The sequence below is a fragment of the Adiantum capillus-veneris genome, chromosome 27 (assembly GCF_014529385.1).
Source record: "Adiantum capillus-veneris isolate H3 chromosome 27, ASM1452938v2, whole genome shotgun sequence".
In the NCBI taxonomy this organism is placed as follows: Eukaryota; Viridiplantae; Streptophyta; class Polypodiopsida; order Polypodiales; family Pteridaceae; genus Adiantum; species Adiantum capillus-veneris.
Window position 1 is genome coordinate 29,257,657 of NC_140957.1, and position 18,699 is coordinate 29,276,355.

Here is an 18,699-nt window from a genome sequence, read left to right on the forward strand (position 1 = left end):
GGAAATAGAAGGCAGAGGAAGTTAAAGTTAATTGTCTTTGTACAAGAGCTCCTGTTTAAGCGTATGCCACATTGGAGGAGTTGACGGCTCCATCCTGCACGGCTGAATCTCTCTTGCCTACTATCCTGCAGCAGCAGCAGCAGACATACCAGTCTCTAGATTTCCTATCTTGCTCCGAATATGAGCCGTCCTCTCTCTCCTCACCTTAGTCCTGCTTCCCCTCAATACGAGGATGCATCAATGCACCCTGAGTTCGCACACCAGATCTCACTAGAACAGATGTTTCAAGCCGTGTCAAACATCTTAGTGCAGGTAAATCACACCAATCGGACCTTGGTGAGTTACCTCTCTACTCACGCTACACAAAAACACAACACAGATAGCAAAATTCGACCTAAGTCATTCTCTGGTCTTCCGACTGAAGATGTACTCACTTGGCTTGACCATTATGATAATGTAGCTAGCTATCATGAGTGGTCTGACACAAGGAAAACCAGAGGGGCCCGCACACTATTTGAGGGGGTAGCTGCAACATGGTTTGTCCAACAGGATGATTCAGTCAAAGAGAATTGGGCAGCTCTGAAGACCCAATTAATTCAGAACTTCGCTCATCAGAATGTACACAGACGGCTTTACAACAACTGCAAACCCTCAAGCAACAACAGCATGAGCCCGTTGCGCAATTTGCTGTCAGGATGAACCAACTCCTCCTGCGCGCGGATCCTACCATGTCCGAGGAAATGAAGCTTTTCTTCTTGTGGCCTCGGCTTCGACATGACATATCTCGAAGAGTACGTGATCAGGGACCCACGACATTCCAGTCTGCCATCCAGATTGCACAACGTATAGAAGGTACAATCCAGCATGATCAACAAACTATTCTTGTTTCACAATCCCCAACACCTACTCAAAGTACAGATGCCTTTCCCACACCTATGGACCTAGATGTCGAAAACTCTCAACTCAACACACGCAGGTCACTCCCAGCTCGCGATTCACAAGGGCGCCCAAAATGTTTTTATTGCAACAATTATGGGCATGTTAAAAGACATTGCAGGAGACTTCAATCGACTCGGCGGTATCAAAATGCACAAATTTAGATCAATGATGCCGCAACGCTTGCTGCTTTGCCGAAAAACATCTGAGCGGGTGGTTGGTGGAAGGAAATCCCTAGAATTGTCAGGCTGCCTCATCTTCCGGACGCATAGTGTGTTCAACGCTGGTCCAACTCGAAAACACACTTCAAGAAGCACTACTTGATTCAGGAAGTTCCATTTCTTCTATTAGTCAATCACTAGTTCAGCAACTAGGTCTTTCCACTAGCCAGGCACCACCAATTTCTGTTCTTTTTGGAGATAATAATCAGTTGTATCACTTTGACACAGTAGTACACTGTAGTTTTTATGTTGCACACAAGCAGTTTAGTCATACTTTTTATGTTTTGCCCCGCCAGCTTTTTGCTTTGACTATTGGGTGTGACTGGTTTGTCAAACATAGAGCACGTTTGCAGTTTGATACTCATCATTTAGTATTACCAAACACGTTACCAATTCCTTTCATAAGTTCTCCTGAAGGGCCGAATTTTTTTCATGCATAGTGTGTAGTTGTGGAGAAAGAGAACCATTTGCATGACGTTCGCTCTATACTCACCAAGTTTCCCACATTGTTTCGAACACGCACCACTACGTCACAAATCAATCTGCCAGTCTGTCACTCTATTCGAACAGGCGATGCCCATCCTATACGAATGGCTTCTAGACACAGGTCGCCTCTTCAAAACCAAAGAATAAATGAAGCAGTACAGGACATGCTTAAAAAAGGGCTCATTCAGCCTTCCTGCAGTGATTGGGTGTCAGAACCTCACCTTGTCAGAAAAGATGACGGAAGTTTCCGTTTCTGCATCGACTTTCGTCCCCCCAACAAGGTAACCATCCATGACTTGTACCCATTACCTCGCATAGATGACCTCCTTGATCAATTAGGCAAGTCAAAATACTTCACTTCTCTTGATCTCGCTTCAGGGTATTGGCAAATACCCATAGGCCATGACTTGTACCCATTACCTCACATAGATGACCTCCTTGATCAATTAGGCAAGTCAAAATACTTCACTTCTCTTGATCTCGCTTCAGGGTATTGGCAAATACCCATAGATCCCTCTGATGCCCACAAAACTGCCTTCAAAACTCCCCTCGGGCTGTTTCAGTTTACCAGGATGCTGTTTGGTCTCTCAGATGCTGGAAGTTCATGTCGGCGTGTAGCAAATCACATTTTTTATGACCTCATTTGTGAAGGGGTGGTTATAGTTTATCTAGATGACATTCTCATCCATACAGCAAGTTGGGAACAACACATACAGGTTCTCAAGAAAGTGCTCACAAGGATAGCTAGATTCAACCTTCAGCTGCAATTTCAAAAATGTAAGTGGGGTGCCACAAAACTCAAATTTCTTGGGTTTGTGATCTCTTTTGAGGGCATCCAGATGGACCCGTCCAAAGTTCTTGCCATCCAGAATTACCCTCCTCCATCTAATGTCAAAAACCTGCAAAGTTTTCTCGGTATGGCAAATTTTTCACTTAGATTCATTCCTAATCTAGCTGCCATAACCTACCCTCTCTGCCAACTCTTGAAGAAAGACGCAAAATACACTTGGAATTTAGCTTGCCAGGATAGTTTCACTAAGCTCAAACAGGTTATCCAGGAAGCTGCACTTTTAGCTCATCCAAATTTTCAGCGGCCTTTTAGATTACAGACGGACGCCTCAAATAGGGGCCTTGGAGCAGTTCTCCTCCAGCAGGATGATGCTCTGGCGCCCCATATCTTTGATTAGTCGCTCATTGACTCCTTCTAAATTGAATTATTCTACGATCGAAAAGGAGTTACTTGCAATTGTTTGGGCTTTTGCAAAATTTCATCCATACTTACATGGTGGAAATATTCAAGTGGAGACTGATCATCAACCTCTAATCTCGCTCATTCAAAAACAGCACCCTCCTGGTTGCCTTTTGCGATGGGTTCTTGCTTTACAGGAATACCACTTTACCATTACTTATTGCAAAGGGGCCACAAATTTCATTGCAGATGGATTGCCCAGAGCTGAATGTCAAGCCACTCAATTTACTCCCCCACCCACAGACTTACCAGTTCGAATGGACCAGATGGCCATTTTCCAACAACAAGATCCTCACATTAACACTAGGTTGGTAACCTAACAGGACATAAAAGTGTCCTTTCAGGGTTTTGAAAAAAACCTCTAAAACCATAGTAGATCCACTCATTTTGTAAAATCCTTTCATGAGGTTATAGTTCAAGGACTACTACACATGGAAAAAATAAGAAACTTGTAAAATTTCTCATCTTTTGGTCACACCAAGCCTCCAAAGTTGATGGACCAGTACATTTTCATCAAAACAGTCATTTTTTACGTTTTGTTGCATAAAAATAAGATTAGGGATTTTTGTAGGACTTGAGATAAATTCCCTAGTTAACTTCAATGGGTTGGTGATTAGAACATATGATTGCTTCTCACTCACTATGTTTTGTTTTGCCAAAAGAAATAGGTACAAAAAAGTTGAATTTTTTCCATTCTGCAAACCTATCATCAAAGTTTCTATAGCCATGCTCAATACAAATAATATATGCATCTTTTCTTAGTTCCCTATTGTCCTTTAGGCTCATAAGGAGCCATGGAGCATGTCAAAAGAATAATACATCTCTTACCAAGGGGAATCTTGGGGACAAAGATGAAGTGCTAAATACAACAAACATGAAAAAACTGGGCTCAACATTATGAGTTGTAGAATCCCATAGAAACTATTCAATATCTAGCCAAATTTGATCCTTATGACTAGATATGGTTACTACATACAAAAATGCATGTAGTTGTCACAAGAAACTAACAATATTGAGAAAGCTATACTTGATATACTAGAATGTTTCGTTTTCTTCTATAATTGAAAAAACCAACCGTCGTTGTCTACTATGCAAAATAGGGTATTAGGTGCCCCAAAACTCAAGGAATATTAGATTTATGTTACAATATGCAACAAAGAAAATCAAAAGTGCATTTTGATATCATGAAAGCCACCAAAAAAATCATAGAAGAGCTAAAATTGGCTAAAAGACAGGATTTGACAATTTTTGTAATTTGGTCATAACTTACAACTTTAACATTTATTTCTCCCTAGAAGCACCAGGACATGTTGAGGACTACTAAAGATAGTTCTCTAGCATTATAGACCTCAAAAACATGAATTCTAGAGTGGTATAGTTGCAAAAAGTTGAAAAAAGCCAAAAACAAGAACCGTTTTTTCACACGGTTTAGGTTGTGAAATGTTGTGCAAGGACAAGGTTAAAGAATATGGAATTGATATTCCAAAAAAATGTCGAGTTTTTTTCAGCTCATGAGACAACTTTCTAGAGAGATAGCACCTCAAAATCCATTTTGAAACTCCTGACATAATTCAAAGAAAATGGTCACTTAACAGGACATAAAAGTGTCCCATTACCAACCTAGTGTTAATGAGCTCATCAGCCAGATACAGTCTCCTTTTCCAACAGCTCAACAACGTCGTTTCATTCTCATTGACAATGTGGTTTTCTACACAGACCCTAATCAACAACCCCGGGTTGTAGTACCCACAGCTCTGCAACTCACCTATCTGCAGTTCTACCATTCACACCCTCTGTGCGGCCATTTGGGTTTTCATAAGGTACTCAAGAAACTCAGGTTACACTATTATTGGCCCAAAATGAGACAGTCAGTCTCACAGTTCTTACAACAATGTGAAATTTGTCAAAGCATCAAATCTCCCACACAACAGGTGGGACACTGGTCTCCCCTTGTCGTAAATGAGCCATTCGAATTGGTTGGCTGCGATTTGATAGGCCCATTTCCTACATCTAGCTCAGGTAATCGCTACATTTTAGTCATTACAGAATATCTAACTAGGTGGTGTGAAGCTCTTGCTATTCCAGATGCTACCGCTTCTCCTATCGCTGCGGCTTTACTACAAAAGGTGATTTTCAATCATGGATGCCCGCTGCAACTTCTCTCAGATCAAGGTACCCAGTTTAAAAGTGAAGTCTTGCACGTTCTCACCCAGGCTTTAGGAATCCAACAGCTGTTCACATCTCCATATCACCCACAAAAAAATGGGTTGACAGAGCGACTTAATCGCACCATCAAACAGGTCATAGCATCTTTTGTAGACCCCTTACACCACAATTGGGATGAGGTGCTGCCATTTGCTGTACATGCGTACAATACATCAGTCCAAGCATCCACCAAGGTAAGCCCCTTCCGTGCATTGTATGGCTGCGATCCCCGACTTCCTCCTAACCTCCATACAGTTCAAGTCAAGCCAACTAAAGCCGATGCAACAGATTGGCTGCTGTACATGCAACAACACCAACCTCTCCTTCGACAAGCACTCATCAATAATCTACATCAAGCTCAAAGTAGACATAAAAAATAGTATGATGAAGGCCGCCAAGCTGTGGAATATCCGGATGGATCACTAGTGTTACTCTACTATCCAGTTCGCCGCCAACGCTTAAGTGAATCCTTGCTTCATCGCTGGGTTGGTCCCTACAAGGTTTTGCAACGAATCCGCACTAATACATATCGACTAAAACATCTAGAAAAGAATTCATTCACTACTGCCCATGTTGTAAGGATGAAACCCTACCATTCAAGCCCCCCTAGCTTATAGAATCAGGCACACTAGTCATCTCTTCGTTTTAGGGGGGAGGTGTGGAATCACCACGTGACTAGTTTGTTAGCGCTTCCACATGGCCAGGTTGTAAGAATCTCCAACGGATGAACACTCGGTTATGATAACCAACCAAGACTGGTTCTTGCAAGACACCGAGGCTTGACAGTCGATGCAACCCAGTATTTAGGAAGCGGAGCATGGAAATAGAAGGCAGAGGAAGTTACAGTTAACTGTCTCTGTACAAGAGCTCCTGTTTAAGCGTATTCCACAATATAATGGATCCAATGTCAAGAGGAGGACAATAAACGGAGCACATGCCATCGCCAAGGCTCTAGAGGGCCGAGAGAGGAGAGATGAAGCGTGGGAACAGTAGGTGGCATGCAAGGAGGTAAGTGGTAAGTAAAAAGGCAGACCTTTTTTGTTGGGAGATGCTTCGAAAGTTAAATTGCACGAGACCTCATGTCTCTCTCTCTCTCTCTCTCTCTCTCTCTCTTCTGTGTTTCTCGACGTGAGGCGTCGTACCGCATCCTACATAGAGATAGAACGGGGCTGGCCCCGGCTCGTGGGAGCAGCTGGTTGTGTTCAAAGCCTGCATGCCTGGCTCAAAAAGAGACTACAGAGTCGCGCGCGCTTCCACACACACACACACAGTGCCAGAGAGAGAGAGAGAGAGAGAGAGAGAGAGAGAGAGAGAGCCGAGCTTCATCGCGATGATCATGACAGATCTGACTTTTCTTGCACCCACATTTCCTTCTTTGCCGGTATACGTCCCTTGACCTTATTATTCAGAGTTAATTCTACCCAATTCCCTGCTGAAATGGCGTGAGATCAATGTATGAGAGAGAGAGAGAGAGAGAGAGAGCTGCATTATTGTGTCTGCTGAATCCAGAGGTAGAGAGGAGTACATTCTCTCCTTCCCTCTCTCTCTTGCGCGCAGCCTCAAACACACACGCACACACAGAAGCGTAGATAAGAGAACATTTTCTTGCACCTCTTCCATAGTCACAGACTGACGCTAGCTTAATTGGGCTATTCACTCTCTCACAATGGAAGTGGGCAAAGCTGCTGCGCACTCGCCAGCGCCGCATTACTCAAGAAGGTGGGATTCTATCAGCCCAAACGACCCTTTCTACTCTGCAGATAGTTGGAAGGATAGAAATTTCAGTGGACTTGCTGCATCATCACATACATGGAGCGAGTGCTCTGCAACATCAGCCTCTTCATCATCACCTTCTCTTTCCTCCGGTCTGCCTCCCGACAGCAGCTTAGACAAAGTGCTCTTTCACAACCTGGTGGAGATGATCCCCCTTGTGGAAACATTTATGGTACACTCACATTGTAACCCTATCAAGAAGATTATCAAGCGCCATCAAATTGTATGCTGTTTCATGAAGTGTTCATCATGAGGGGAATGTTAATCTGCAAATTGTATATAGACATACACATTTGTACTTAGTGCTTGCACATTGCCATCTTCCATTCAATTTCAAAAGAAATTCATGACATGCACGCGTATGCATCTCTGCTAACAAGATCATTACAGCAGATTCCATGCTGCTTCGAGAATTGGCACCTCCCATCACATCCTGCATCTCAGAATTAGTATGTCATCCCCGAATTTGACAATGTACACCGTAGTCAGTCAATGTACGTTATATGCTTTGGTAACTTCAAATTTAGATTTATTCACATACTTGCAGGAGCAGAAGCAGAGCAACAGGTCTTTTCCACGACTTTCTTCACTTGTCTACACACCTAATCCTCGTGATGCCATGAAGGTGCGTTTAGCGCTTCTTAGTTATGCTGAAAGCCTTTGTGTATTTTAGTGTCACTGGATGCAGTTTAGTAAAACCTATGCAGGGTAACATATTAGCATGGTACAAGGGTTGTTTGGGTGTGTAGGCATGTATGGCCTTCTATGTGTGACTGGGCATAGTCACTTTGTGTGCAAGCTTGCTATATCCTGTTATGGTTCGCCTGTATTTGGCTTTGTGTGGCCCTCAAGCTTGTGGGATCTGGGGTTAGCCACTTTTGGAGAATGAACTGTTTGCATATGAGATAAAAGAAATGTTGTTCATGATCGATTGAGCAAACATGGGAATTTCAGAAAGCTTCGTGATCTTTTGAATCTTAAATTAGTACCAAAATTTTGTGCACTGTCTTATTGCATTTGCTTCATGTCTGTTCAAGAGTGCTAAAGTCACAAGGTAGATTTCCTGTATAGTTTCAACTTGATGCAGCTTGAAAATTCACAATCCATTTCTCAACAAGTCTAAAGCATTCTTCGCTTTATGTTTTTGATTCGTGATTCAAATGCGAATGTGTCTTTTGATCATTGAGATACTGAATGTTTTGGGATTCATGCACTTGCTCATCAGGCATCTGAATATGGACTTAGGCCTAAAAAGGGGCAGGGCCAGCTTTTTCAAGGTAATGCTGAAGGGAGTTGATCATATGTTTTCTTTGATATTCTTGTTTATAAGGCAAAGGGCCTTGATGATGTCTTTTGTTTCCCTCTACAGATAACCGTGTGGACCAGAATTCAATTATTGCCCATCTGCAAGATCAAATGGAACAGCTGGAGCAAAAGCTGCTAGAAAAAGAAAATCACTTGCAAGCTATGGAAAATAGCACGCGGCAAGCGGAACTTATGCGCTTGCAATCAACTGTGGAGGGGCTGCAAGAGCAGAGTTTGTTAAAGGAGTCAGAGATGGAAAGGACTATCAATCAACTCTCTGACACACAGGTATACACTTTTCTAGTAGTGCATTGCTAGACCTGTTTTCTGTTCTCGAAACCCTTGGTAGTTAATTATCTCTTTCATTGACCTCTGCAATGTCGCAGCATGAGGTTAAAAGCCTGCAGTGCCTTCTAGAGAAAGCTGAGTCTGATGCCAAAGCATCAAACTCGCATGCAGCTAAAGTTCACGAGGAATCGCAGAGTCTCCAGTGCCAGGTGGCCGCACTACTGCTGTGGATGGAAAGTATTGCCTCGTGCCTAAGCAATGAATTGGCAGATGAAGAATTGGAGAACCTGTTAAAAAATGCAGAGTCAACAATGGTAAGGTTGCTGCATCTGCAAGTTTCAACAAGAGAATACAATGCGCACACACATATAGATTTATAGATAAAGTCCATACATATCCAAATAGATGAAGAGTGAAGTCATTAATTCATGTGCTTGTAGCGGACTGTGAGTAGCATTGAACGTTTGAGGAGGCAATATTGGCACCATCAGCAGTTTTACCAATGAGTTTAAGGGAGTGCTTGTTGTGAAACATGATTGAAGAATACAAGATATTTATTTCTAATATGGTTGGGAATTTTCATGTTGGAGTTTACCATGCCATGAATCTGTATTGCAGGCCAATGGACAGAAGTATCAACCAAAAGCACTTGATGTAGATGGCATATCTGTGGAGCTTACAAGGCGTAAATATTCAGCGGCCATAATTGCAGCTAAACACAATCCAACTGATGAGCTGCTGGTGCTAGTTGCAGAGCTAAGGGGGCAGCTACAAGCGTCTCTGTTGCTGTCCGGCAATGGCGTACGCGTTTGATGGAGGCGTCAATACCCCGTAATGAGATCTCTATTGTCCTTGGGTGAATGGTTCTGCAGTGCGTGTGCATTTTGCCTCATGCATCAAGATGTCTGTCTTGCTTTTCCAAGCAAGAAGACCACACGATCATGGTAAGCACGACTTGTTGGGAAGAGTCATATCTAATGCAGACACGTCCTCTCCTGTTATCACTGGATGTGCTTGCATTCGTTCTCTCCCTAGGAAACTGGCACTGTCACAATGAGTGGGCTTTTCACAATGGAGAAGTTTTGTGCACACACATGGCTCTTCTCCTTTTTGCCTTCTCTGCTCTTTGTAGACAAGTTGCCCCACAGTAAGCATGCTAGGAAGCTGGTAATCACACATAACCACATAATTTGAAGGGGTTTTTGGCGCACACACACTTTTTCCCGTCTTGCACTGCATGCCTACATAACTTCCTCATTCAACTCTCAAGATATTGGAAAAGGACATGAATTCTACGCTGGGGACACCGGACGGTCTCCTGCATATTCACGTCTCTCGTGCCACCTGCCAGGAAGCATATAATCATTATCTCAGAAAGCTGGAGATGTCGAGCGTATCGATGCCATAATGCTGTTTCGAGCTGGATGTTGGAAAGGGCTTTGAAGAGTCCTGTCCTGGACAGGGGGTATGGCAAACTTGCATGCTTATTGTTTGCAAACTGTTGTAAAGCACACTATGTAATTTTACACAGCAAGCAAAGGCTGCTTGTCAAGACGCATCAATACAGGTTTATTTAGAAAGACGCATGGAGCTGAAGTCTAGTGAAGACTATTCTCCACTGAACAGTGAAGTCTAGTGAAGTTAACCTAGTTGGGATCTTTCTCTCTTGGAATGTACCACCAAGTGGCCTCAAATGTTTCAATAATCATCCAAAGATCTCATTAAAAAGCATGCATTCTGACTATCAATTTGTGATATTGAATGGTTATATATGCCTTGCCTGAACTGAGCAGAAAGTTTCTTCTACTCTTAATCTCCATGACCCTTAATTTCAAGTTTTTTGCAGCTCAAATTTGTATGAACATCATCGTTAACATTATACTGCTAGTTCTGATTCTGGCTAGCTTCAGAGGCTGACAGAGATAGAAAAAAAAAAACACTTTACTTGAAATGTCAATTGCCAATTTTGAGAAGGATGTTTAATTTAATTGTGGCGGCGGCTACTCCATCCTTTACTGGTTATGAAGGCTCTCCACGACCCATTGAGATGTGTATTTGTATCTCTTCACTTGGTTTGGAAGTTTCCAAATGAGGAATAGAATTGCTTATACTTGATTCTATAACTCCCTAAAGTTTGGAAGTTTGTAGATGAGGAATAGACTACATCCTTGTGCCCCACTCAATCGATTCCTGATCAAAATGCATTGGGTGAATGCACTAATGTGGGTCAAATCCACCACCGGTTTCGGCCTAAGTCATGTGTGACTCCTAGTGTTAGGGGCCGGGTTTGGGCTTTTAATGTTGGACGCCAGTTTGGGAAGAGATGTGTGTTTGTATCTAATATGCAAGCCAAAGTCTGGGGGGTTCTATGTCTCTTTCATGTGAAATGTTTTTATGGTTATATGATATGAGAGTGTTGTCTAGGTGGGAAGGTCCACACAAGTGTTGGCGGTTTTTACCTCCAACTTGAGCACATTGAAGTTATAGGCCAAATATCAGAGGCCCAAGTGGCTCATTTCCAATCGAGGATTGGAATAATGATGGTTTTCATGGTTATGAGAGTGTTTATGGTTATATATGGCTAGAATAATGATGGTTATATATGGGAGTCAGCGACAATGATGTTGGAATAAACCCAAAACCCATATACAAATGCATGGAGGCTTTGTGAATTTCATTTTGTTTTCAACGTGATTCTTTTGGAACAAAATGGGTTTCAATGACTCAAAAATGCCCATTTTCTATCCGTAGGTCCACTTAAGTGTGGGGGAACACGGGCTAAAGGGAGGCTACACGTAAGGATTGACATGGAGAATCTCACCATGCCCATAAAGCTCTATAAATGGGCTAAGTGGAAGAAGAAGAGACAATGTTGAGTAAAATGGGTATGGCTCCACTTTCCTATTGGTGAATAGAGAGTAGAGATGGAAGTGGAGATGGAGGAGGAGGAGACAACAACCTAAACAAGAGAGGTAGATATATAAGAAACAATAAGAACACACTAAAAAAAAATAACTATGACAATGTCTTTGTAAAGTATTGAAGGCTCACGCACTGATTGACCTTTACCTCCCAATTTCCAACCACTTAAACTAGTGGTGCATATTGTGCATGGTGAAGGGGAGGACGTGGAAGCACAACGGAAGCGGAAGACGCACACACGCACGCACGCGCACACACACACACCACTATAGCCACACACACAGGTTGAAGGGGGAGAGCCAACACGTACTCTGTGTCCCTTTTCTTTCTTCTCTTATCTTATACATTAAAGCACAACACACATTGTACTTAGTGTTAGTGGCTCACACAAGTGTATAACTGTACACTTAAGGTTAGTAGTAGCAGTTAGTGATGGGTGGTCGGTCACATGGCCATTCAACTTAACATTCTTCCACTTGATGGTCAATGTGGGAGATCATAAGAATGGAAGAGAACTACTCTTCACCCAATGCCCATCAACTCACGACAGTGTTGAAGCTGATGGTTGGAGAGACTTTTAGTGAGTGCATTTGCTGTGTTCTCTGACATAGGAATCTTCACTGAATCAAGGCTCTTGTTTGCCAGGCATTCACGACTGAAGTGATAACGTACATCAATGTGTTTCGTTCTGGAATAAAAGATTGGAATGTTAGCCAAGGCAATAGTACTCTGACTGTCACAATGAAGAACTGGTGTACACTGCTCCAATCCAAGATCTTTCACTAGGCGAGCAAGCCAAATAGCTTCTTTGCATGCCTCACTCAATGCAACATACACTGTCTTCTCTGTGGTATAAATGGATGTACAGTTTTAAAGAACGGATCTCCAAGAAATAGCAGAACCAGCAAATGTGTAAATCCAACTTGTTGTTGGTTTACATCTGTCAACACAACATGCATAATCACTGTCTACAAATCCCTAAATGGATAACTCTCCACGACCATAGCGTAATTGTCTATCTGCAGTGCCACTCAAGTATCTGAGAATCGACTTGACAGCATTCCAATGCTTTTTACCAGGGTTAGACATAAATCTGCTGACAACTCCCATTGTATGTGTAATGTCAGGTCTTGTAGCCACCATGGCATACATGAGACTACCACAAGCTGAAGCATAAGGAACCTTAGCCATCGCAACTTTTTTCTCAACAAATTTGGGAGAGTTGTTCTTGCTAAGTTTCAAATATGCAGGCAACAGAGTACTCAAAGCCTTTTCCTTTTGCATGTTGAAACGATCAAGAACCTTGTGCACATATTTTTTTTGAGAAAAGTACAACAACCTCTTCTTACGGAGTAATGCCCATACCCAAAATGTGATTGGATTCACCCAAATCTTTCATGTCAAATTGACTTTTCAGCTTGGTTTTTAAGTAAGCAATGTCCTTCTTGGAATGACCAGCAATAAGCATGTTATCTACATAAAGGATAAGCATAATAAGTTGTCCATTGGGTTGTCTTTTCACGTAAAGACATGGATCTTCATTACTGCGCTTATAGCATAGGGAACGCATAAATGCATCAAACTTTTGATACCATTGTCTGGATGATTGCTTCAGTCCATAGAGACTTTTCAGAAGCTTACAGACTAAATGTTCCTTGCCTTTTAGCACAAACCATTCAGGTTGCTGCATATAAATCTCTTCCTCGAGATCACCATGTAAGAAAGCGGTAATGACATCCATTTGATCAAGCTCCATATCTTCAGTGGCAACCAAAGCAAGCAACATTCTCAGTGTGGTCATCTTGAACACTAGAGAAAATATTTCCTGAAAATCGACACCATATTCTTGCTTGAAACCTTTGGCCACTAAACAAGCTTTGTAATTGTCAATCTTCTTCTTGTAAACCCATTTACAAGGCAATGCTTTCCTACCTTTTGGCAATGGAACAAGTTCCCATTTTGTTCTTTGAAATACTGGACATCTCCCTCTTCATAGCATGTTCCCACTGAACCTTATCATTGGCTAGCGTAGTCTCTTTGTAACAAGAAGACTCACCACTATCTGTCAGTAAAACAAAATCCACGCTTGGAATAAAACGTTGTGGCGGATGTGAGACTCTTTGAGATCTCCACGGATGATCAGAACTCGTACTAGACTGTGTAGTACGTGGCTCGGGAGCTGTCTGGACAGGAGGTGATACATTGAAAAATGTCACTTTTCGTAATTCAACCTCTTTCACTGGCTGTCTATGCATCTTAGTCTCATTAAAGACAACATCACTGCTACGGATCACTGATCGACTTTTCGGATCCCATAAACGATAGTAGCCAAATTGATAATCTACACCATAGTCAATGAAGATGCATTTTCTTAACTTAGGATCTAACTTAGCACGCAATTCCTTGGGTACATGTGCATAAGCTTCAGAGCCAAATGTGCAGAGTTTTTCATAAGACAATTTATGTCCTGACCATAACTCCAAAGGTACACGAAAATGTAATAAAGCATGTGGTGATCTATTGATCAAGTACACGGCTGTGTATAATGCTTCAGCCCAAAATGCTTGCGAAAAATTAGCATGTGATAGCATAGACATAATCCGCTGTTGGATGGTTCTATTCATTCGTTCCGCAACACCATTTTGTGGAGGGGTATAAGGAGCTGTAAACTCACGCTTAATTCCCCCGCTTGAACAGAAGTCTGTAAACTCTTTGAAGACATACTCTCCACCATTGTCTGAGCGCAAAGCTTTCAACTTATGTTCAGACTGAGTTTCAACACTAGATAAGAACTTCTTGAAGTAAGAAAATGTCTCATCTTTAAACTTCATGGCATAAACCCAAACATGCCATGTTGCATTGTCAATGAATGTAATATAATAGGACGCACCACCATGGGATTTAGAAGGCATAGGCCCACATAAATCACTGTGCACAAGCTCTAAGAGTTTTCTTTCTTTGTCAAAAAAATATGTACGATGTGTCCGTGTTTGCTTTCCATATTGACAGTGCTCACAAAAGGGAAAATCAGAAAATGACAAAGATGGTAAGTAGTCCAAACAAGAGTGTCTCCATTCCATTCTTTGACATATGTCCTAACTGGCTATGCCACAAAGCAATGGTTGGCAGCTCGGTTACAGAAAGAACACTGCTTCTATCAGATACATAAAGAGGATAAAGTGAACCAACTTTAGAACCATGGGCTATAATAAGATGACCCTTCGCAACACGCCAAGACTGTTGATAAAATGTGACTTTGTAACCCAAGTCATCAAGACGTCCAACCGAAATCAGATTACGTGTAAAGACTGAAACATGACGCACATTATGGATGATAAACTTCACCCCATTTGCCATAACCATGGCAATATCACCTACGCCAACAATGTCACAAGAGTAATTGTCACCAAGTGTAACAAAGCCAATGGTTTCCTTGTATGTAGTAAACCAATGCCTATGAGGTGTGACATGCAACGAAGCACTCGAATCAAGGATCCATGTATGGGATATCACCACTAACAAGGAGCTCAACTAGCATAGAACTCTACAAAGATAGAGTTTCCTGTGCATCACAAAAGACATCATTATTTTTAGTCAACATATTAATGTCTTGCGCATCACTGTCATCGTGAACTATGTTCAGTTCTTCAATTTTAACTAAACTTTTTGGTTTCTCCTCTTTACCATCATGATCTTTGCCTTTATCTTTGCCCTTCTCTGTATCACGCTTCCAAGCATAACAATCCTTCTTTATGTGACCAAACTTATCACAATAATGGCATTGAATATTGCGGCGACCACGAGACTGTGATCTACCCTTTGATGCATCTCTATTGCCCTCTTTCTTGGACTCATGGTGCGAATAATGGCCCTTATGTTGCTTATCATCCCTTTCCACAAAATGAGCTTCGTTATGATGCGAGCTAGTCATGGTCTTCCGACGCATTTCCTTTGACAAAAGTGCACTAGTAACATCACCGTACTTTAGCGTACCATTAGGAGCAGAGTTACTAATAGCTGTGCAAAAGGTATCCCAAGAGGATGGCAATGAACAAAGCAAAAACATTGCTTTCATCTCATCATCAATGGTCATGTATTGTGCACGATTCTCGACAAAAAGAGAAAAAAAATAATTGATATGGCTGGCAACGCTAGTTGACTCCTTCATACGAAGGTTGAAAAGTTTTCGCATCAGGAAAACCTTATTGCTGGCCGTATCCTTTTCGTAAGTGTCGCATAATTTCTGCCATAAAGCATGAGCAGTCTCGCATTCTAACACTGAAAAGTACACCGACTCACCAAGGTGCAGTTTAATTGTAGACCTGCATAGCTCATCAAGCTCCTCCCACTGAAACTGAGTCATGTGCATATCTTCAGTTCTAGCCGCATAGGCAATAGGCAACTTTTGCTTCTTTTGGACAAGCATATCATGCATTTTATTCTTCCAAAGTTGAAAATTCGTGCCATCAAACTTCTTTATGTCATAAATGTCACGATCTTTGCTAGTAGACATAGTGACAAAACTACCAAAAGATTTTGGAAAAATTTCGGTAGAGTCTCCTTTGTATTTGGGACTATGTCAACCAAAATACAAGACAAAATGATCAAGTATGTCACTCACAAAGCATAATACCTCTCAAAAGTACAATGTATAGAAACCAACTAAGGTGCATAAATTGTCAAACTGACCATAAACTGCCAACTTGGTGTCAAAAGCACCTATACCATTCTATACATGTCCTATGGGGAGGCCTCGTAAGGGATGCTCCAGCTACTTGTATCACCGAAGGTATCTCCACATTTGAGAATACCCCTGCTCAATGAAAACCTCATGCTATCGACCCTCAACAATGTAGGTTATGCAACAAAACGTATAGCCAAGTCTAAGAAATGGCTATCTTCTGGACCAAGTCTCAGAAATGGTTGGGACTGCCGTACTAGCCAAAAGATGGCTCCACAAAAGCGTACAATGGCAGTATCCACAAAGACAAACAAGTCTATCAAGATGCTCAAACAGGTATCAAAAGCATGTGCATGCAAATAAACATCCTTGCGGGGAGTCAAACTGCTCTCAAAAGAGCTCAAACAATGTCAAAAGTGTCAACATATGCATGTATGCATATGTGCATGCAAATAAACATCCTTGCGGGGAGTCAAACCGCTCTCAAAAGAGCTCAAACACTGTCAAAAGTGTCAACATATGCATGTATGCATAAACAACTGCTCCCACTGGAACCAAAGTATCGCAAGCACTGAAACCTGTAGCCTGTGAGATGATGTCGATGTCGTACCCGAAGCCGAGATCGAGGCCGAGAAGCACAGAGAAAGCTAACCAAGCCGCTCTATGTATCTGTATCTGTACCTGTAGTTAAAGAAGACAATGCCGTCAAACTCCCACTCTATGTGTGTGTATGAGGCCACTCCGAAAGAGGCTACACACTCCCGAATGAGCCATGGGCTCTCGTAGATGGAAGAGACTGCAAAAATGGTGCCTGTATAACTGGCTATGGAAGCTCTACAACACAAACTACCAAAAGAGGGCAGAAAAATTCAGCTCCTGAACCGTAGCTCGAGTTGGGTTTTTAATGGCTTGAATGGCTCCGAAAGGGGGGTAAAACTACAGGGTACCTATCGGAAACACTCTCGGAAAGCTGAATTTGCTGATGCCGAAATCGAAATCCTGTTTGCACTCTTGAAAGTGCCCGCACGAGTGAAAACGATTTTGGGAATGAAACCGCTCTGATACCAGATGAAGGGGAGGAGTCGGGAGCACAACGGAAGTAGAAGACGCATGCACACACTCACACACACACACCACCATAGCCACACACACAGGTTGAAGGGGGAGAGCCAACACATATTGTGTGCCCCCTTTCTTTCCTCTCTTATCTTATACACTAAGGCACAATACACATTGTACTTAGTGTTAGTGGCTCACACAAGTGTATAGCTGTAGACTTAGGGTTAGTAGTAGCAGTTAGTGATGGGCGGTTGACCACATGGCCATTAAACCTAAGACATGGTTTAGGAGGCCTAGCCCATGTATCTTTATTGCTAGCAACCCCCCCTTCAATGCTATCTACTACATAAGTCTAATTGATAACCAATCATGATAAAATAAAGTAAATGTGATCCATCTAACCACATAGACTAGGACCCCCATACCATAATAGGGTGTGTGTATTCTTGTAAACTCAATCCACGAGAGGGATTCTTGTCCAACATAATCAAGAGGGATGAACAATATAAACTCAATCCACAAGACATGGCAAGGAATCGGGCGTGCTTACCATTGATTAAAATTGTCATGGTAGTGTTAAACCCATTACATTTATTGATACAAATAAAAAAACTTGAACTTGAAAAAAAAAACAACTAGCTTCTCGAATTTGTAAAATTCATCAATTGAATCTGCAACCATACAAACTACAATTTCTTTAGTATCACCATCATTTGCAAAATTTAGTTAAGCATTCTTGAAAGACTTGTTTGGTTGATCTTTCCACAATGGACACATGCGTCCTTAGACAAATTGTCTTTCCCTTGATGATTATATTGTCCTCAAATAGAACACGCATTTGCCAATGTCACTTTTGTAGTATAAGTTGTAGACCTTCGTGCAATAATTTGTGCTCTTCTCCTTGCAAAAAAACTGACTATTCCTTCCAACGTACAAATTGGATCTTTTTCCTTGAGTACACTACCAATTTGATTGAATTTTTGAGGCAGACTTTTGAGTAAGATTGCAACAAGACCTCCATCGGGAATAGGTGGTTCAACATATACTAGTTGAGTTTCAATACTCTTCAATTGATTGACAAGAGATGCAATATTCTCACCATATGTGTAAACAACATAGCTCCACCTTTAAACTTATTTTTGGCTTGGCTTTAGCTCCAAATAAAGTCTCTTGTAGAATCCATGTCATCCAAATAATGTATTTACATTTTCAAGAGAAGTTAAAATGATACCAAAATCTTGTTCGTCCTTTCATTGTTTTTCATCACATAAAGCTCATGTAACAACAATAGATGTACCTGTAACATCCAATACAAGAGGATTTTCAATTATCCATAAGATTTTTGCATTAAATAACCTTTGATCTTTGTTTGCTGGCATATATGAAATGCAGTACAGTTGAACTTGTAGAGGAATTTGGCAGCCATGATGTTAAAGAGAGTAAAAAATGATGGAAATCTTCTTGAGCTTTGACACTTAGAGAAGAAATGAAAATTGAAATTTTCTCTCAATTGGTGCAGTATTGAACACTGTTGTGAAACGCAAAATCACACAGGACATCATTTTGCTACCGTA

General features: G+C 41.6%; 1 protein-coding gene and 1 pseudogene across 2 annotated transcripts; both read left to right on the forward strand.

Annotated features, from left to right (window-relative positions):
- The first annotated feature begins 279 nt into the window (after positions 1–279).
- LOC147421706 (uncharacterized) lies at positions 280–1,145 on the forward strand (annotated as a pseudogene).
- Positions 1,146–6,323: 5,178 nt separating this feature from the next.
- LOC147421707 (protein MICROTUBULE BINDING PROTEIN 2C-like) lies at positions 6,324–10,194 on the forward strand. 2 transcript variants are annotated; one of them, XM_086503243.1, is made up of 6 exons: positions 6,324–7,042; positions 7,418–7,495; positions 8,096–8,147; positions 8,240–8,463; positions 8,562–8,777; positions 9,082–10,194. In XM_086503243.1, exons 1-6 carry the CDS (start codon positions 6,764–6,766, stop codon positions 9,274–9,276), a joined length of 1,044 nt encoding a protein of 347 aa, XP_086359369.1. In that variant the 5' UTR covers positions 6,324–6,763; the 3' UTR covers positions 9,277–10,194. The 2 variants fall into 2 exon arrangements, with proteins under 2 accessions (XP_086359369.1, XP_086359370.1); XM_086503244.1 differs by having other exon boundaries at positions 6,346–7,042; positions 7,424–7,495.
- The last annotated feature ends 8,505 nt before the right edge of the window (positions 10,195–18,699 follow it).

Coding starts and splice junctions, on each gene's coding strand:
- LOC147421707 (XM_086503243.1), top strand. CDS start 6,764: ATGGAAGTGGGCAAAGCTGCTGCGCACTCGCCAGCGCCGCATTACTCA. Junction 7,043..7,417: donor CCCTTGTGGAAACATTTATG/GTACACTCACAT, acceptor ACATACTTGCAG/GAGCAGAAGCAGAGCAACAG. Junction 8,148..8,239: donor GCAGGGCCAGCTTTTTCAAG/GTAATGCTGAAG, acceptor TTCCCTCTACAG/ATAACCGTGTGGACCAGAAT.